Source organism: Polyodon spathula, chromosome 45 (genome assembly GCF_017654505.1).
Source record: "Polyodon spathula isolate WHYD16114869_AA chromosome 45, ASM1765450v1, whole genome shotgun sequence".
Lineage (NCBI taxonomy): Eukaryota > Metazoa > Chordata > Actinopteri > Acipenseriformes > Polyodontidae > Polyodon > Polyodon spathula.
The window spans coordinates 254,289-275,207 of NC_054578.1; the positions used below are offsets into that span (position 1 = coordinate 254,289).

The 20,919-nt window shown below is 37.7% G+C and overlaps 1 protein-coding gene across 2 annotated transcripts; it reads left to right on the forward strand.

Annotated features, from left to right (window-relative positions):
• The first annotated feature begins 116 nt into the window (after nucleotides 1-116).
• Nucleotides 117-20,689, forward strand: LOC121305913 (myosin heavy chain, fast skeletal muscle). 2 transcript variants are annotated; one of them, XM_041237569.1, is made up of 39 exons: nucleotides 117-332; nucleotides 1,912-2,055; nucleotides 2,140-2,296; nucleotides 2,593-2,620; nucleotides 2,707-2,821; nucleotides 2,913-3,005; nucleotides 3,114-3,177; nucleotides 3,269-3,367; nucleotides 3,452-3,555; nucleotides 3,632-3,770; nucleotides 4,107-4,225; nucleotides 4,318-4,467; nucleotides 4,567-4,737; nucleotides 4,821-5,124; nucleotides 5,486-5,559; nucleotides 5,684-5,771; nucleotides 5,857-5,974; nucleotides 6,085-6,208; nucleotides 6,924-7,060; nucleotides 7,464-7,719; nucleotides 8,572-8,814; nucleotides 8,909-9,085; nucleotides 9,171-9,316; nucleotides 9,473-9,563; nucleotides 9,653-10,042; nucleotides 10,126-10,252; nucleotides 10,344-10,462; nucleotides 10,555-10,751; nucleotides 10,839-11,022; nucleotides 11,902-12,067; nucleotides 13,072-13,196; nucleotides 14,234-14,542; nucleotides 14,638-14,841; nucleotides 14,934-15,059; nucleotides 15,290-15,460; nucleotides 15,537-15,641; nucleotides 18,260-18,355; nucleotides 19,246-19,377; nucleotides 20,478-20,689. In XM_041237569.1, the coding sequence occupies exons 1-39, from the start codon at nucleotides 129-131 to the stop codon at nucleotides 20,496-20,498; spliced, it is 5,817 nt and encodes a 1,938-aa protein (XP_041093503.1). In that variant the 5' UTR covers nucleotides 117-128; the 3' UTR covers nucleotides 20,499-20,689. The 2 variants fall into 2 exon arrangements, with proteins under 2 accessions (XP_041093503.1, XP_041093502.1); XM_041237568.1 differs by lacking the exon at nucleotides 117-332 and having other exon boundaries at nucleotides 1,894-2,055; nucleotides 20,478-20,688.
• Nucleotides 20,690-20,919: the final 230 nt, after the last annotated feature.

Consider the following 20,919-nt stretch of genomic DNA (forward strand, 5'->3'; position numbering starts at 1 on the left):
ACACCAGCTTGCCACTGATCACTGAGTTTTACATTACTGTGCATTACTGCAGTCCAGATATAATAGAATAATGACCAACATGTTCAGCTAACTGTCTTCATTGTGTATTCCCACAGTAAACCGTCATCATGAGTACGGACGCAGAGATGGAGATATACGGGGCGGCGGCCATCTACCTCCGGAAACCTGAGAGGGAAAGAATCGAGGCTCAAAGCAAACCCTTTGATGCAAAAACTGCGTGCTACGTAGCAGATGCCAAAGAGATGTACTTGAAAGGTGTTATCCAGAGTAAAGAAGGTGGCAAAGTCACTGTAAAAACTTTGGAAGGACAAGTAAGTCACACTAGAGTAAAAACAGCATCTTTTATGGCTTACATTTCTGTTATTTACTACTGCATTGCATGAAACAGGGTAGCCTGCTCTTTCCCATTACTTCAGTAAAATGCACTTTCCTTATATTTTCTAACTGTACTGTAATAAAAACCCTTTCCTAGGAAGGGCAGTGTACTGCCTGGATTTACGAACAGTGGCTTCCTCCACCTTTGATTACCGGTAAAGTCCAGAGATAACGGATTTCTGGAAGTTGTATACATAAAAAGAAGCACCATGAAATAGGACCAATATAAAAATAACCCCTTATTTATTCACAAGCGAAAACGATTAAAATCATTATATACAAATATCTGTATGAGAACAAAATCAACAGTAATCACTATTAACAATTAGGCCATGTTACCTAATCAGGCTCAATAAGGCTGCATAGAAATCAATTAGCTACATTTAATGACACAAATGCATAAAATTATCTACGAGTGCACATAGCAAACAGTAAAGCAAATCACTTAACTTAATCTAAAAATGCACACAGCAAACAATTATGTGAATCTTCAAATCAACCCAATATCAAATCAAACACTCAATATAAAAACAAGTGAATCTTCAAACATGTAGCCAATAGTTGTCAGGCCTATTGAACCAGTATAGGATAATGTGGAATATAGTTATAGTTTTTGTATAGTGCAAATTACAATAGTTATATAGTTAAAATTATCAGTAATTACAGTAATTAACTAAGCAACTCCCCTCGCAGTACAAAATTCAACCCGCAATACAATCAAGTCAAATATAGGTTCAAAGCACTTAAAAATTTCCCTTGGGTTGGAAGCTCAAACCCCCCCCCCCGAAAGTCTCGATCACAAAGTCTTCCTTAACCGAAAGCACACTCCAATCCTGCTCTCTGACGTCCTTTTATGACTCTGCCTCTCTAACTCAGACGTTCCTCAGCTCCAGGTATCACAGACAGCAGCACGGCAATCAATCAGTCCTCAAGTTGCGGTTAAGCTCATCAAAGTAATACAGCGATCTTTATTCTTGGTTTGGCATAGTCTATGAATAAGTGAGCCTTTCGCTCTAGTTGCATGCAGTTTAGCTTTATTTGAGCCTTTCGCGGTGGTTTCAGTTCATTACCTTCTCATTTGTTACAATTTTGAGTCTGTTACTCACAGCTCACTGCTCACTGCTCACTGCTCACTGCTCACAGCACATCAACATTCAGTCTTGATCTCTCCCAACAAGACTCAGACTGCCTTAAATGCAGCCCCGAATCGCCTACACATATTTAGCACAGGTGTAAGAAATTAAGCAGGCAATTAGAGAAAGAGGTGTGTCATTTTGTTGATCACAATGTTTAAAAAAATATATGCAGATTGCATATTAGTATGGATATAGCCCAACATTCTGAGTACCAGCAATTATAATATCTTGACATGAAACACATATAAATGGATATAAACTTACACAGGCGGTTAAACCAATTGTGTTGTAACTAAGTATGATGTATCAAACCCTTGCCTTTCAAAAACACAGGTTTTTGTTTCTCAGAATTTAAGTTTGTCCTTTTTTTGCATTTCAGACTGTCACTGCTAAGGAAGATGACGTCTACCCTATGAACCCTCCCAAGTATGATAAAATTGAGGACATGGCCATGATGACCCACCTCAGTGAACCAACTGTGCTGTATAACCTCAAAGAGCGTTATGCCGCATGGATGATCTACGTAAGAGAGTTCAAACTAAATAAATAAATACAATCAAAAGACTATTGAATGAACTGTATTTAATATTCCATTGTACAATTGCAGACTTACTCTGGGCTGTTTTGCGTTACTGTGAACCCATACAAGTGGCTTCCAGTGTACGACCAGTCTTGTGTTAATGCATACAGAGGCAAGAAGCGTATGGAGGCTCCCCCACACATCTTCTCTGTCTCTGACAATGCCTTTCAGTTCATGCTTACTGGTAAGTATTTCAAAATCAAACCGATTTTATCTGGAGTAAATACATTAAATTCATTCCATCTGTTTCTATATCTCATGCCTTTTGGTGAAGTAATGGATCTCGTATATCATAAATGAAATGTTATGAAAAGCATTGTTTTTGTAAATGGTAATATCATGACAGGGGAAAGAAATTACAATATAGACATTGACTTACTGAGACCCAACATTGGATCTGTTACTCATTATCTTCAGTTAAACTAAATAATAATTCTGATACCATCTTTAATCAAATTCTTAAAATAATTACCTTTACAGATCGTGAAAACCAGTCAGTCCTGATCACGTAAGTATGGGGTATAATTACAAGCATTATTAAAACATAAAGCTCTCCAGAAATATCAGCATAATATGTTTTTCTCTTGCATTCAGTGGAGAATCTGGTGCAGGAAAGACTGTGAACACCAAGCGTGTCATCCAGTACTTTGCGACAATCGCAGTGGCTGGTGGTGAGAAGAAGAAAGAGCCAGCTCCTGGAAAAGTCCAGGTTGGAAACTTCTGTCAATGACATCAAATAGTACGGAACATTCAACGGGTCCCAGTTCCATTAACTAACCCTAGGATTGTGTCTTATATAGGGAACCCTGGAGGATCAAATCATTTCAGCTAACCCTCTGCTGGAGGCTTTTGGTAATGCCAAAACTGTGAGGAATGACAACTCGTCTCGCTTTGTAAGTGACAATGCTTTTGTTTCCGTTACATTACTGCATGTTTGGACTTTCTGGAGCCATTAACAGTGCATTAGCATACTGACGTGGTTTCTTTTTATTTTCATTCAGGGTAAATTTATCAGAATTCACTTCGGAGCAACAGGAAAACTGGCTTCCGCTGATATTGAGACCTGTACGTTTATTTTTTTTCTGCTGTAATATATCTTTACATTTGTGTCTTATTTTTAGACATTTAAAATGCTGACTGTACTTATTCATCACAGACTTGCTGGAAAAATCCAGAGTAACATTTCAGCTGAAAGAAGAAAGGAGCTACCATATCTTCTATCAGATCATGACCAACCACAAACCAGAACTTATTGGTAGGTGAAACTAAATCACTCTGTTAACTGGCTGATTGATCTGTCTGTCTCGAAATAATTGTTTGTTGCTGTCCTTCCTTCCAGACATGCTTCTCATTACCACCAACCCCTACGATTACCCTATGATCAGTCAAGGGCAGATCACCGTCGCCAGCATTGACGACAAGGAGGAGTTGGATGCCACAGATGTAAGTTTCATTGATTAGCTTTGTTTAATGATTTCATTACCTTTTATATGTGCCTAATGTTGTTTTTATTATCCAGTCTGCCATTGACATTCTTGGGTTCACCAATGAAGAGAAAATGGGCATCTACAAGCTAACTGGTGCGGTGATGCACTACGGTAACATGAAGTTCAAGCAGAAGCAACGTGAGGAGCAGGCTGAGCCAGACGGCACTGAAGGTAACTTTGATTTACAAGCACAGGCAATATGTGTGCTTTAAATCATACTTAAAAGCATTTGCTATTATTTTCATAGCTATTTAAATTTTCATATTGCAATAAACTGAATATGCATTATGGTGTCATTAACATTATATTCAATAGAATTACTTCTTAAGTTGTGATCACAATATTAAAGAAAGCTCTGCTTATTTCTACTTTATCCATGTAGAATATTTGGGTACGACAATGTTTTATACATTTCAAGACAATAACATATACATTTTTAAAGATAAAATTAATTTATCATCTAAGCCATAAAGTACAGAAAATATAACAGCTTGTGTTTGGTTTCAGTGGCTGATAAAGTCAGCTATCTGATGGGACTGAACTCAGCTGACTTGCTGAAAGCCTTGTGCTACCCGAGAGTGAAAGTGGGGAATGAGTATGTGACCAAGGGGCAGACTGTCCCCCAGGTAATGTGTTTGCTCTAGACCTCCATGCACATTGCACACAATTCAACTTCATATTATTCTCATTTAACAATTAATCTTGTATCTTTTATTAGGTCAATAACGCTGTTGGCGCTTTGTCTAAATCTGTCTATGAGAAACTGTTCTTGTGGATGGTTATCCGTATCAATGAGATGCTGGCTACAAAGCAGACAAGACAATTCTACATTGGAGTCCTGGATATTGCAGGATTTGAGATCTTTGATGTAAGTTTAATTGATCATCTGTTTATATATATTTTAATACCTGTCACATGTTTTATTATTGTTATTGATGATATTTATATATTTTATACATGTATTTAGTTCAACAGCTTGGAGCAGCTGTGCATCAACTTCACCAATGAAAAACTGCAACAGTTCTTCAATCACACCATGTTTGTACTGGAACAAGAAGAGTACAAGAAGGAAGGAATCGTTTGGGAGTTCATTGACTTCGGCATGGACTTGGCTGCTTGCATTGAGCTTATTGAAAAGGTGTGTAAAAACATAATAATCTTTGCACCATGCTTGGTCTCTTGCTATTCTCTTTCTAATGCTTGAATCTTAATTTTCACTAGCCTATGGGAATATTCTCCATCCTTGAAGAGGAGTGCATGTTCCCCAAGGCCTCAGACACTTCTTTCAAGAACAAGCTGTACGACCAGCACCTTGGCAAGAACAACGCCTTCCAGAAACCTAAACCAGTCAAAGGAAAACCTGAGGCCCACTTCTCCCTGGTGCACTATGCGGGCACCGTGGACTACAACATCACCGGCTGGCTGGACAAGAACAAGGACCCCCTGAACGACACTGTAGTGGGGCTGTACCAGAAATCATCCATGAAACTCCTGGCCCACCTTTATGCCGCTTTTCCAGCTGCAGGTACTGGAAAAATGCCATACATTCATTCATGTTTGAAATCACATCATGTGCGACTAATTTCATTGCTGGATCACTTTCACTTATTATACTGTATATTCATTGCTGTTTATGGCTTTGAGTGGTTTTCCTTTTTGACTGAATGTTACAAAAAAACTAATTATGGTTTTTCTGAATAACTAAATTTGTTTCAACGCATCTTAGAAAAACATCATTACCCCTCTTTACAGTTAGACACTTGTTTAGTCCAAGCACCCCCTAGAAATAGAAACAGATACTGGCAGATTGCTAATTTGGAGTATTAAAGATTGTTTTGGACTAATTTGTATTTGATCAGTCTGAAGATTATTATTTGTATTTAAAGAGGAAGCTGCTGGAAAGGGGGGTGGAAAGAAAAAGAAGGGTGGCTCCTTCCAGACGGTGTCAGCTCTTTTCAGGGTATGTGTTTTTGATTTCTCTACTGCAGTCTGGTCACTTTATTTATGTTCCTCCCACCATTTAAAGTCTGTACTAGTCTGTAAATTAGAAATGCTAAATGTATCATATATCTGTCACTCCACAGGAGAACTTGAACAAACTGATGACCAACTTAAGAAGCACCCATCCACACTTTGTGCGTTGCATAATTCCCAACGAGTCAAAGACTCCAGGTAATTATAATATGATCATGTATGTTTGTGACAGGTATCATGATTTTAAAATAAGTTTGCGACACACTTCTAATTGTAATTTCAGGTTTAATGGAAAACTTCTTGGTTATCCACCAGCTGAGATGCAATGGTGTGCTAGAAGGTATCAGAATTTGCAGAAAGGGATTCCCAAGCAGAATCTTGTATGGTGACTTCAAGCAAAGGTATCAACACCACTGAGTTTACCTCTCAATAATGTTTTTCCTTTCTTTTACATTTCTCTGCACAGCTATTAAAAGTGTATGATCACATGTATGTTCTATTTTTGACACAGATACAAAGTATTAAATGCAAGTGTTATCCCTGAGGGTCAGTTCATGGACAACAAGAAAGCATCGGAGAAGCTTCTGGGATCAATTGATGTGAATCACGAGGAGTATAAATTTGGCCACACCAAGGTTAGTATAAGTAATATGTCTTTACATTTAGCATCACCTTGAAAATGTTATTGTATAGTGTGACAGGGCTGAAGCCCTGCACATGTATATAGTGTGTTTGTGTCTGTAATTAATGATTGTGTATATTGTTTTTAAGTTTGGCAAGAATAAACTTAATTCCATCCTTGCCACATGGTACAAAAGGGATTCCCAATCCTATGTTTGCACGAGGGCTCAGTGAAGGTGACTGCCCAGCCTGAACAGGAGGAGTTTAAAAGGGGACGTTCAAGTGAAGATGCTGCCCGGCTTGGAAAGGAGGGATTTGTTTTGTTTAAACCTTTTATTTTCATTCTCATTCTTGTGTTTATTTGGTTTTGTTTGTTTCATTAATAAAAGTGTGCATCAGAGCTTTGAGCACACCCTTGAGACTCAGACTCGGGATCGCGGATTCACACATTTATTAATGAAACAAACAAAAACACAGGAACAAGGACCAAAATAAAAGGGTTAAACAAAATAAACTCTACTTTGCAGGCTTGGCTGCGTCTTCACTGGAACTTCTCCTTGTTAATTAATTTAAACATCATTGTAAACCGCATTACACTTATGAAATTCAATCATTTTCAAGATAGAGACTCTTTGCTTATTATATGATTAAGTGAACTCCCTTCTCTTAATTGAATGTTGCGCCATGCTAAGACAAAACCATATTTTACTGTGACTCTCTTGAATACAGGTGTTCTTTAAAGCTGGTTTGCTGGGTGTACTTGAGGAGATGCGAGATGAAAAATTGGCCGCACTCGTCACTAGAACTCAGGCTCAATGTCGTGGGTTTCTGATGAGAAAGGAATTCCAAAAGATGATGGAAAGGAGGTGAATGAAGAAATACTGTAGCCTCAGAAGAATTGCAAAAACATTTGAACTGCTTGATATATTTGAGTTATTGATTCAAATTCAAATTCTTAAACATTTAGAACAGTACTGAATCCCACACCACTTCAAGAGATAATAATAAAATTAAATAAATAAGTAAACCCCCAGATCAATGCAACTACGTAATATGACTGCAGCAGGGCTTAACAGGTATTAATATATACCATGAATACAGCACCCCTTGTTCTTAATAGAGTCAAAAATCAGCCCAGCTTATGTAGTAGTCATATGATGCATTGTATTATTCATATTGCATGTAATATTTAGTCAGCATTTGCACTTATGTAAAATAATTCTAGAAGTCGTCTAGAACTGAAGTTATTACCTTGTTCTTGTATTATAGGGAGTCCATTTTCACCATCCAATACAACATTCGCTCATTCATGAATGTGAAACACTGGCCATGGATGAAGCTCTACTTCAAGATCAAGCCGCTGCTGAAGAGCGCCGAATCTGAAAAGGAAATGGCCAACATGAAAGAAGAATTCGAAAAGTGCAAAGAAAATCTGACCAAAGCAGAAGCAAAACGAAAGGAGCTTGAGGAGAAAATGAATTCTGTGATGCAGGAAAAGAATGACCTGCTGCTTCAAGTCCAGTCTGTACGAGTCTGTTTTGTACTATGGCTTTTTAGTCCACTTATATGATGTTACTTTCAATGTTTCATTTAGTCACAGCCTAGAGGAATGATTGATGCACTAGATTTAAAAGTGTCTTCTTATGGACTAAATAAGTACAACTGATGGACAGAAGTCAGATATTTGAAGAGTGTGGAGAACCATACGTAGTATTAAGGCACAAAGGGCCCCATCGTACAGTATTGAATAAAGCAAGAGTTACTCAGTTAAGTGAAGTCAGGGTAACTGAACTTTATTAACTATTTTATACACCTTCTCTTAAAGGAATTCAAGCACTTACATTAGCAACACAGGCCGCAAATGTGCAGTTTGAGAAAAACACGTTATAGCACACAGGTATTTTCTATTTAAAACATGAAACTGGAAGCTCTCAGTTTCTAAGCCTTATTCTCAGGTGATCTGTTTGCACTTCCTGGGTCATTTCACCTCAAGTGTTTTCTGGGTCAAGTCAAGGTCATAGTAGAAAGCACAGTTCAGTTGTTGAGACAAAAAAAGAAGGGTATTACAGTGTCTTATGTTACAGTTGCCTACTATTAAATGGGTGGCAATGTTTGCATCAGCAAGATCCCATTATCAATGCCTTGCAGTGGCTCAGTATTTAAAATACGGAACTGAAGATTCATTTTTGAAAGTGGGGAAGGGCTCATTTTAACTGTGGTATCTCAGGAGATTGCTAGGGATGAAAGCACCACAAATAAATTCCCTGTTACTAATCCTTTCAAGTATCATCAAAATCGTGCAAATGTGCTAAACTAAATACATTATACATTCATATCTACATTTGTTGATAACAATACTTTCACAATGTCTTAACAGGAAGCTGAAGTTCGCTCTGATGCTGAAGAAAGATGTGAGGGGCTTATCAAAAGCAAAATCCAGCTTGAGGCTAAAGTTAAAGAGATTACTGAGAGACTGGAAGACGAGGAGGAAATGAATGCTGAGCTGACTGCCAAGAAGAGGAAACTGGAAGACGAGTGCAGTGAGCTCAAGAAGGACATTGATGACCTGGAGCTTACATTGGCCAAAGTGGAGAAGGAGAAGCATGCCACAGAAAATAAGGTGAGGATTTTAGCAAATGACATACACTCATTTATTTTAAAAAACTGATCAGAAAATTACATGAATTTGTTTTGCTTCTAAACCTTTTATGTAGGTTAAAAACCTTACTGAAGAAATGGCTACTCAGGATGAAAGCATTGCAAAATTAACCAAGGAAAAGAAAGCCCTCCAAGAGGCACACCAACAGACCCTTGATGACCTGCAAGCAGAGGAGGACAAAGTCAACACTCTGACCAAAGCAAAGTCTAAGCTGGAACAACAAGTGGACGATGTGAGTGAAGCCTACGATGCAGACTCTCAATGGGGTTTAACTTAATGAAATATATTAATATAATATAGCTATTTCTTTCATTTAGCTTGAAGGTTCATTGGAGCAAGAAAAGAAACTCCGTATGGACCTTGAGAGAGCCAAGAGAAAGCTTGAGGGAGATCTGAAACTAGCCCAGGAATCCATAATGGATCTGGAGAATGACAAGCAGCAATCAGATGAGAAGATAAAAAAGTAAGATTGTATTGTGTGAAATGTACATCTTAAAGAAATTTTGGCTATTTAAAAAAAAAACTATATATATATATATATATATATATATATATATATATATATATATATATATATATATATATATATATATATTTATTTATTTTTTTAACTTTTCAGGAAGGACTTTGAAACAAGTCAACTGCTGAGCAAAATTGAAGATGAACAAGCTTTGGGTGTTCAACTTCAAAAGAAGATTAAGGAGCTTCAGGTATTGTGTGGAAATCAAAATCTTTCAGTTCACAGATGAGAAATGATTATAAATGTTTAATTTCAACTGTTCAATTTTACATTTTCTAGGCCCGCATTGAAGAACTTGAAGAAGAAATCGAGGCCGAACGAGCGTCTCGGGCAAAGATTGAAAAGCAAAGAGCTGATCTTTCCAGGGAACTTGAAGAGATCAGTGAAAGGCTTGAGGAAGCCGGCGGTGCAACTTCAGCTCAGATTGAAATGAACAAGAAACGTGAAGCTGAGTTTCAGAAGCTCAGGCGTGATCTAGAGGAGTCCACTCTGCAGCATGAAGCTACTGCCGCTGCTCTTCGCAAAAAGCAAGCCGACAGCGTGGCTGAACTGGGAGAACAGATCGACAACCTCCAGCGTGTGAAACAGAAGCTCGAGAAGGAAAAGAGTGAATATAAAATGGAACTTGATGATCTCTCCAGCAACATGGAATCTGTAGCCAAGTCCAAGGTAAACAGCACAAGTTTGTCCTCTCAATATACAATAAAGAATTACGTTCTTGTACACTAATGTTTTTCAACTTGTAATTAAAGGCAAACCTGGAAAAGATGTGTCGTTCTCTGGAGGACCAATATAGTGAAATTAAGACGAAGAACGATGAGAATATCCGTCAGATCAATGACATCAGTACTCAAAGAGCCCGTCTCCTGACAGAGAATGGTATGCTTTTACTGCAGTTGCTTCATGATGTTAGTCTACATGTTGTAAAGGAAGGACTGTTTTTAAATCGCTATGAATATTTTCGCTTCAGGTGAATTCGCTCGCCAACTGGAAGAGAAAGAATCTTTAATTTCTCAGCTCACAAGAGGAAAGCAGGCTTTTGTTCAGCAAATTGAGGAGCTCAAGAGGCAAATAGAGGAAGAAACAAAAGTAATACATGCCACCTTCCTCTTTATATTCAATGCTTGTGCCTTGTATTGTTTTTACATTGATATTTGTAACATTCCCATCGTTCTTTAAAGGCCAAGACTGCCCTGGCTCATGGTGTGCAGTCTGCCCGCCATGACTGTGACCTGCTTCGTGAACAATTTGAGGAGGAGCAGGAAGCCAAGGCTGAGCTGCAGCGTGCAATGTCCAAGGCTAACAGTGAGGTGGCTCAGTGGAGATCAAAATACGAAACTGATGCTATCCAGCGCACTGAGGAGCTTGAAGAAGCAAAGTAAATAATCATAGTTAACTTACAGCTTTATATTTCTTTTCAATTCTTTCATTCTTTAACCCTTTCTTACTTGAAAACTTTTCACAGGAAAAAGCTAGCACAGCGCCTTCAAGATGCTGAGGAGCACATTGAGGCTGTGAACTCAAAGTGTGCCTCTCTGGAAAAAACAAAACTGAGACTCCAGGGTGAAGTTGAAGATCTCATGGTTGATGTAGAAAGAGCAAATGCACAAGCCTCTGCTCTCGACAAGAAGCAGAGAAACTTTGACAAGGTACCTAAAAGATCTTTATTACAAAGGCAACAATATAGGGAGAATATATTATCTGCTGTTGACCATCTGTTTTCCACAAATACATAATGACAGCTGGAGGATTGATTGTTCTCACACATAAGTAAAATTCCCACAGCTGAATTAGTCTACTGGAGTTGAAATAGCTAACCCAAACCAATACTTCAAGCATGGTACAGTAACCAGGACCAGCGGTGTTGGAAAAGAAGCAGAAATAGACTCAGAACAGTGTAGGGAACAATAAAACTGATAAACAAAATTAATCAAGTCAAATATGTTTATTATTATTAGAAATATTAATTTCAACTGATCAGCTGAGCTCTGAGAAATACATTCAATGCAGTTTTATAACTTTCAACACACGCCCTTGTAGTGACATCATGTCTTCCTTTATTTTTGCAAACTTGGCACTATCTGTTCTGTATAGGCAATACAATCAAAGCAGCCCAAACACACTGCTTTGCTTCATAAAGATGCCCCTATTGCATTCCTGGCACAAACTCTCCACCCATCTTCTCAATTTTCTGTTGTAGAAAATAACATGTATGAAGAAATAGTTTTTCTAATATATATACACACACACACACACACACACACACACACACACACACACACACACACACACAGATATTACAAAATTATATTATATATATATAATGAAATTTCTACAACAAAGAGAAGGAGACATTTCTTCAGACAGAGAGTGGTGAGGGTATGGCATGGACTATCTAGTCATGTTGTTGAGGCAGAATCACTTGGATCCTTTAAGACCCAACTTGACAAAGTTCTGAGATCAATCAGCTACTAGGAATATCAATAGAAAACTATTGATGTATATTTATGACACATATATTCATTCAGGTTCTAGCTGACTGGAAGCAGAAATTTGAAGAAGGCCAGGCAGAGCTGGAGGCTGCACTGAAAGAGGCTCGCTCTCTCGGCACTGAGCTTTTCAAAATGAAGAACTCCTATGAAGAATCTTTGGATCACCTCGAAACCCTTAAACGGGAGAACAAGAACTTACAGCGTGAGTCTCGACTTCAACACTCTCGCGTGGTCATGACAAGTTATAGGATTCCAGGGAAATGTATCGCATGCTGTCTAATACGTACTTCCCTGTGAAAATCCCCATTTCTGAAAGAATAATGTAAATATTTTTAAGCACTTACCAAAAGATACAGCAAAGGTTTGCTTTACTGATGCACCACCTATACCTATATTTGTTGTATAATGACTGTAAAAAAATTGTCACTTTTGAATGTGACACCGTTCTTTTTTAGATTAATTTTTAGATTAACCTCACACTTTCAGGAAGCCTGGTATCTTGTGTGGTATTAATTGTGTGAGGATCTCGGATGATGAGACAACATGTAGAGACAATTATATTAACTGCTGCTTTTTTAAGTAAAATCTGTGATATTGTGAATTACAGAACATGCAAGAAACTAACCTTAAGGCTATACTATTTTTTTAAACTTCAGGGCAGTTTCATTACAGCAGCTTGAGAATAATCCAAGTTCTTATCATGTCAACACAGTGACCCTCAACACAATGACCTTCAAGTCAATTAGATAAATATCCTTTTGAATTCAATAGGACTTGCTTGTGTTTGATACATATTGCACTCTATGAAATGCAGAATACACTCCTAACTCTTAACTGAATTTGGGTTATAGCGTGACATTTCATACAAGCAAAGCATGCGTCTCCCTTTACAGCATGCAATTACATATAAACCACATGAGTCCTGAGTTTGAGAGCAAACAGTGCAGACAACAAGTTTTGACAACTGAATACTATTTACCATTCTCTAGCCAATTTGTTACTTGGCTAATTAGTTTGTGTCCTGTACTAAAAACAGTAATGTGTTATTCATGGCTGTAGGATCCAACAGCATTACAGTCCACGCGTGTTTTAAAGCACTCTGATGTGCTCAGAACCTGCAGTCAATCTGATATTATATATTCAAACCACCCAGTTAAATCATGGACTCTAATATTAACAGCATTCTTCATCTTCTCCATCTTGTAGAGGAGATCTCTGATCTGACTGAACAGATTGGTGAGGGTGGGAAGGTTATTCATGAGCTGGAGAAGGCAAAGAAGCAGATTGAAACGGAAAAGTCAGAAATCCAAACCGCCCTGGAGGAGGCAGAGGTAATTCTTTAAAAATCACACACCTTCACATCTTCATTATCTCCATACTAAGGCAAGAGTATTGAGTTTAACACACACACACACACACACAAGTATAGGAATGGGCTGTATGACTGTTGAATAACTGAGATAGCGTCCATTGAATAATCATAACAATTGAACATTTAAAAGGTGTCTCTTAATTAATTAAATGGAATATATCCTATGAATTACTCAACACAAAGCAATGCAGTCTCTCGGTTGCCCTTGTTTACATTTATTGAGTATGAATCAATAACAGTCAGTGTGGTTTAATATAGAACCTGTCATGATCAAAACTGTTTATATTTTCCAAGTCATTTGTTTTATCTTCCTTTATCCATTTGATATGAAATAATTTTGATTTCATCTTTTCCTCAGTAATGTGTCATACCTGCATTGCATTGTGGGGTTGTAGTCCTAGGCAAGATGTAACCTCTGATTAAACTCGATGAAGAAATACATATCCCATTTTCCACAGCTCTAGCTCTTCAGTTAGGGTTACAGAAAGGTCATGTTTACACGACAAATCAATTATTTGCTAGTCTTGCCACATATATTCATATATTCATATTAAAGTGCTCCCAAAGCAAGCATCCCATAATAAAACACTACCAGAACACATTTCATGATCAGCTAGCAACTGCAGCAATAAATATTTTACAAAGCTGTGCAAGATAAAAAAAAAAAAAAATCACCATCAGGAAAAGGTAGCTTGTTATTGTAATTTTCAATCATATCCTTACTATTATCACATATTTAAATATATCCGTGCATCAAATTAGTATAGGAGCAGCCTCGTGTAAGTACAATTATTTTAAATTAACTATGGTTCACTTGGTATAATTGGTGATGACTTCAGTATGCTGTCATGTTTTTAGGTATGATATTGCAAAACAATATAAATGATTCAGGTATAACAAAAGCTAGGGTAGCTGAACCAATGCATTTCCTTCAACTGGAGTAATGTAAACACAGGCATGTTTATAACAACTTTTACAATGCATTTTTTTTTATAGGCCTCGTTGGAGCATGAGGAGTCAAAGATTCTTCGCGTCCAGCTTGAGCTGAACCAGGTGAAGTCTGAGGTTGACAGAAAGATCGCCGAGAAAGACGAGGAGCTGGAACAGCTGAAGAGAAACAGTCAGAGAGTGGTGGACTCCATGCAGAGCACTCTCGACTCTGAAATTAGGAGCCGCAACGATGCCCTGAGAGTGAAGAAGAAGATGGAGGGAGATCTGAATGAAATGGAAATTCAGCTCAGTCACGCCAACCGCCAAGCAGCTGAAGCTCAGAAACAACTGAGGAACGTCCAAGGACAACTCAAGGTGCGGACTGTTTCTGTCATTGCAGCTATTGAAGCACACTTCCATTGTCTTAAAAATGTTCCTAATGATTTTATTGATTTCTGTGTTTTGTTCAGGATGCCCAACTGCACCTTGACGATGCTATCCGAGGACAGGAAGACATGAAGGAACAGCTCGCCATGGTGGAACGCAGGAACACCCTGATGCAGGCTGAAATTGAAGAGATGAGGGCTGCCCTGGAACAGACAGAGAGAGGCCGCAAAGTGGCTGAACAGGAGCTCCTTGACGCCAGCGAGCGTGTGCAGCTGCTGCACTCCCAGGTTGGAAGATTTTGTTTCCTACCTAGTTTCTAAATTCGTGTTCTTTTTTATATTGATCAGTTTTCATCAACTTAAAACCTTTCCCTTGACAGAATACCAGTCTTATCAACACCAAGAAGAAGCTTGAGAATGACATTTCCCAGCTGCAAGGTGAGGTAGAGGATGCCATCCAGGAAGCAAGAAATGCAGAAGAAAAAGCCAAGAAATCTATTACTGATGTGAGTTACAGTGTCTGTCTGTATGTCTGTCTGCCTCACCAATTGTGACCAAGCTATTCAACACACCAGTGTAAGGTATACATTTCTGATTTAGTGTTCAGGGTCAGAGCTCCTCCATCAAGCTACTGAGTTTAGCTCCAGTGGCTGAATCCCTTACAACCCCCCCACTCCTTCTGCTGCAACAGTTCTAAACCACTCCCTTCCATTCATCTACTTTCTTCACTTATCAGGCTGCCATGATGGCAGAGGAGCTCAAGAAGGAACAGGACACCAGCTCTCACCTGGAGAGGATGAAGAAGAACATGGAACAGACAGTGAAGGACCTGACCCACCGTCTGGATGAGGCTGAGCAGCTGGCCATGAAGGGTGGAAAGAAACAGCTCCAGAAACTGGAGGCCAGGGTGAGCTGAACATACAGACTAATAATTCCCTTGTACAAGGTACTGAACTGGGTTTAATATTTGCAATAATTTCCAGGTGCGCGAGCTGGAAAATGAGCTTGAAGCTGAGCAAAGACGTAGTGCTGAGTCAGTTAAAGGAGTCAGGAAATATGAAAGAAGAGCCAAGGAGCTCACCTACCAGGTAATACACCAGTTTCTGAAAGTTTTAATGAAGTCTCAGCATTCATAATGTATTGTGCATTATTATTATTATTATTATTATTATTATTATTATTATTATTATTATTATTATTATTATTATTATCATTATCATACATGGTGAATGATAAGATTCCTACACACGTCAGTGTTTTACACTCTTTTGCATGGGGGGGGGGGGCACGCAGCCTGTGTATAATAAGATTTAAGATAAAACTGAGACCCTCAATTATTGTAAAAACAAACTTTACCACCAGTACATGAACACAAACAAACACTGTCAATCCAAAACAAACAACAGTGGCGTGTGATTTTAAGTTGTATCTGCAGAAGACAGAAGGAATTTGTGGAAAAGCAGAATATTGCAAGCACTCTTAAAAAAAATAATAAACAACAGAATTTTACTAACAGATCACCTCAGCCACATGCCCTCGGTGGGATGTTAGTTGATTTAGACTGATGGCCCTCTGATAGCAGAGGCTCTTAAGTATTGCAGAAACCATCCAACTCCATCCTGCAAAAAAGTCAAGGTCTCAGGTTTCTGGCGACATTGATAAATCACTTGAGCTAGTTCTCTTTTATTATTTATTTATTATATATGTCACCAGAATTGCAGCCTCATAATTAGGGCATCTGTTTTTCAGTTTTGAATAATTTCAATTCATTTTGAATGTGGCGGAGGCTTTCCCATTTGTCCCTTTTTTTCAGTTACTATGGTTTTTCTTTTTCTGTCACAATATGTATCATGTCCAGACAGTACTTGCACACTCAATTGTACCTTATTTATTTTTTTGGGCATGAACGTATTCTTCTGTTTTTTTTTTTATGTGTTTAGGCATTGTTTTGCATTTCGCCACAATTTGCAGTTCTGTTTTAAATTCCAAGATCATGTAAATACTATATGTACTGTAATATATATTTAAATCTCGTAAGGAAGAACATTTCATTGTAAATCTCGTATGTTACAATCCTCCAATAAAATGTAGGGATTTGCTGCCACTTGGTAGTTGGGTGGGTTTTAACACTAGAACCGCCATGCGGGTCATTGTGACCCATTTTGCATTTAAAATGTTAATTACTCTTCCATTTGTAAATCGTATGTCTATGTCTGTTTTTGACATTTCCGAAATATATCAATTAAATATCCTGACACAGTTTGATAGCCAGAATCGCACAAATGATAAAGTTATAAACAGTACTACCTAGAACCGCCACGCGTGTCAGTGTGACCCATGCATTACAATACATGTCTGTTTTTTAATATAACATAAGATTTTCTATTTTTGTAAATTCAGCAAACAAGACATGCCTCATCCACAAAAAGCACACTTTTTTTTCAAGCCTTTGTTTGTAGACTGACTACAAGACAGAGATTGCTATGATTGTGGATTTGTCAAGACACCAACTCAGTGAAAGCCCAGTTGCTTATTTTTCAATGTACCTGGGAGATAACAGTCCTCTGTTTTGTTCCACAAATGCAACTGGGAATATATCAAAAGGAAATATATAACTTTTAAAGTAGTCATTTTGATTGGAATCTGGCAAGCTGCATTCAGATGCATACAGAAAACTGAAATGACAGGTAGGATAACAACTTATGTGCCTAATATGAACGTATTTTATATATTCTTTTTTATATATTACTTTTAGAAAAAAAAACATTTCAATTTTGCAGGCTTGTATGTTCCAGTTTACACAATAGTGTTCAATGGAACTGCGTCTGTGTTTACAACACAGCTCCTGGATGCAGGCACAGTCAGCTGGCAGACGCGTACGTTCCTCCATAGAGTACAATGCAGCCCTCATACCGGAAGTAGTGTTATATTTTATTTTTATGTAGTATTAGAAACAATGACTTCGGTTTTATAGTTTTGTGTGTACATGTACCCTTTTACACCTGTACACGGGTCTATGTACACACCCATTTCTTTTGAAATGTACATTTTATTATATTTTTTCACTGTTTGTAATTGTGCTGTATATGCGCTCATTTTAAAAATAAAGCCTTTTTATGTTTAAGTTTCCATTTAAATATGGTGGTTCTGTGGTGCAAATGTTAGATATGATGTTCATGAATAAAGCTTTAAAGATGTATCTGATAGTATGTCTTTCATTTTCATAACAAAGCAGTTTAACAATATATGGGTCAAAGTGACCCACATGGTGGTTCTAGGCTAGTTGAAAACCTGGCGGTTCTAGTGTTAAACTATTCAGAATGAATAAATGTGAAATACAAGTCATAAGGACATTGCCCAACTGCACTGGTGTAGGTATTGTATTTATTTTTTTCATAGGGGAAAGGGCTCAAGTCAGCGTGAATTGAGTCATCATGTCAACCAAATGAGCAAGATGGGCCGAATGGCCTCCTCTCGTTTGTAAACTTTCTTATGTTCTTATGTTCTTATGTCCAGTGTGTTTCCAGTGTTTATTGGATATAAACCAATATCATTGTTTTCATTTCGGGGTGTTTTACTGTTTATCATCAGTTAAAACAAAAAATTAGAAGCTCAAATAATGCATAGTTGGGAGTACATTATTCCTTATAATAATAATAATAATAATAATAATAATAATAATAATAATTTACTTTATTTACTGCAGGCTGAAGAAGACAGGAAGAATGTGGCCAGACTCCAGGATCTGGTTGATAAGCTGCAGCTGAAAGTGAAGGCTTACAAGAGACAGGCTGAGGAAGCTGTAAGTGACACTTTTCTGGTTTTGATATATCCCTTTATTTTAGAACATTGTTGTTTTCTTGAATTACTACCCTTAACCTCTTTGCAGACATACCCTTAGAATTTTGATCTAATTAAACCGATGATGTAATTGCATACAAAGTGTGTTTTTTTTTTTTTAAATTAGCATAAAAGATAAGTGATTTTTATTTCTTTTTTCTTTTTTTAACTTTTTTTTAATTCAAACTGGGTCGTCGTAGAGTGTACTTCATCATAGAGTGAAATTATTGTTTTATTAATAATCTTCAGACCTTTAGCATTTTATAAAGGTATAATACTATACTTTATGTGGATATTTGCACTGATACAAGCCCTACAGTCAAGCCATATAGGCAGACCAGAGTAGAAAAGAGTAGAAATCTTCACACTAAACCAAGTTAGCAGTTCATGAAACCCTTTCCAACTGTTTTAAAGAGGGCTGATTGGTTTGATGATAATTTAACTTGAAGGTTTTTTTTTAAAAATAGGTGTGATTCCTTTTTCTTGGTGCTTTATTTATTTGCATGTCAAGACATATTCAACATTTAAAATGGCAGCTTTACCGTCTGGTTCATTTCAATTTCAGAAACTGAATTCAAATGGATCCACTCAGTGTTCATTTCCACTGGCTAGTGCATATTGTTCTCATTGGGTTATGTTTCCAATTGCTCGGGTACACTCCTGAGAATGTGTTATAAACTGAAAACATGATCCGTGGCTTTGGTGATGCAAACAAACTGACATTTAAAAGTGTCTGTGTGGATATGCACAGTCACAGGAACTGACAGTAACACATTACTTTTCATTTGAATGCAATCCCTTGATGTATTTGATAGGCACCAAACGTTCCTGTTCATTGTATTTGCCTTTCAGGAGGAACAAGTTAACACCCACCTGTCTAGATTCAGGAAGGTGCAGCACGAGCTTGAGGAGAGTGAGGAGCGCGCTGATATCGCTGAATCCCAGGTCAACAAGCTCAGGACTAAGAGCCGTGATATGGGAAAGGTAAGTAATAGATGAAATCACAGTGGTAGGGATGTCCGTTTCTGGGCTACAGTCTCACTACCCCACCATGTTTTATGATATGAGATATCTAAACAATTACTTATTCCTCAAAGGAGTACCAGAAACACAGTTTACATCTCTGAAGTCTATTCTTGAGTGTAGTGCTGCACACTATATAAAGTGACCTGTAACCTAACAGAGGTGTGCCTCAGGGTGCACACTATGAACAGGGTCCAGGCCTGACTGGATAGTCGTTGCTGTCAGGTAGTGACACAAAAGGACTTGGCTGCCACACAATAGCAAACAAAGCTGGCATAAAGAGTGAACTCTGGAACAGTAACACAGTTCAAATCATTAGCAAAGGTAGTACTGCAAATGAAATATAATTTATAAACAACAATGTATGTTTTATACTTTACCAACATATAATGACTCTGATTTATTGAAATTGAAATCTGTCCTGTTGTTTCTTGAAGTAAAATAAGACTCTTAATGATACAAAACTTGTAACAAACACATTCATGAGTCATGTACAGTGTTTTGTGAATGCAAGGCGGATAGGTCTAGCAGACAATGTCAATTATCAAGCCAACAATAATGTTCAGTTTGTTATAGTGACAGCAGTTATTTAACAAATGTCTGGGGCATATAGTATAGGATACGAGGCGTTGTGTAAATGCTGTGTACAGTTTGCAAAGTCCCGCAAGATAATGTGTTAATGAGGCCACTCCACAGATCTCTGCACAAACCTCTGGTGTGCACAACCCCCTAAAACAGACCTGCTAAATCACATACTGGACATTGATCATTTGGGGAACTCTTTACACTGTCTAATCAAAGCTGACTGGACTTGGGAGCATGAGCATGGAGTTTGCCGGCACTGTAAAACAGGACATGATACGTCAGCTATGCTGACATCCAAAATGTAGGCTTATATTTTTCATTCCTATGATTAACTATATATGAATAGGAATATGCATCAAGCAGTGTGTCCTGTGTTGTTCTAGCATGTCTCAGGTGTTCCATTACTGGCTCAACAGGAAATCTGTGGTTGTGTTTTTGCTCACTGTTTAATGATGCATTTATTTCTTTCTCAAAAGGTTAAAGAAGCAGCAGAGTAGAAGAGCATCAGAAGAGTCAAGCTGAAATGTAGAGAGATTCATACAATATGAATTTCACAGTGAAGTAGCTCCTGTAATAGCGCTGGTAGTGTTTAGTGTTGAAACAATAATTGATTATTGTGATGTTGTCGATCGTGTTTTTGCATCGATTAATTTATTGCGTTGAGAAATTATTATCGATAATCATATTATCATCCCTTACCCATTATGATACAGATGTGGGTAAAAGCAGCTCTGCATTGAAGCAGTGAGTAATACTGAACTGTCTGTGTGAGGCGTATAGCCCTTTAACAGCGAAAGAAAAAGTGAGGGTAGAATTATTATTTTTAAAATAACTGTACATCTTGTGGAGGCTTTCTCTGTGGGCGTCCGGTGTCAATGTATTATTTAAACAATGTATTTATGAAAAATATACATCAAT

What these genes read in the sequence shown, in the direction of transcription:
- LOC121305913 (XM_041237569.1), top strand. Translation starts at nt 129, where the DNA reads ATGAGTACGGACGCAGAGATGGAGATATACGGGGCGGCGGCCATCTAC. An exon ending in TAAAAACTTTGGAAGGACAA is followed by an intron (nt 333 to 1,911) that starts GTAAGTCACACT and finishes TTTGCATTTCAG; the next exon opens with ACTGTCACTGCTAAGGAAGA. An exon ending in ATGCCGCATGGATGATCTAC is followed by an intron (nt 2,056 to 2,139) that starts GTAAGAGAGTTC and finishes GTACAATTGCAG; the next exon opens with ACTTACTCTGGGCTGTTTTG.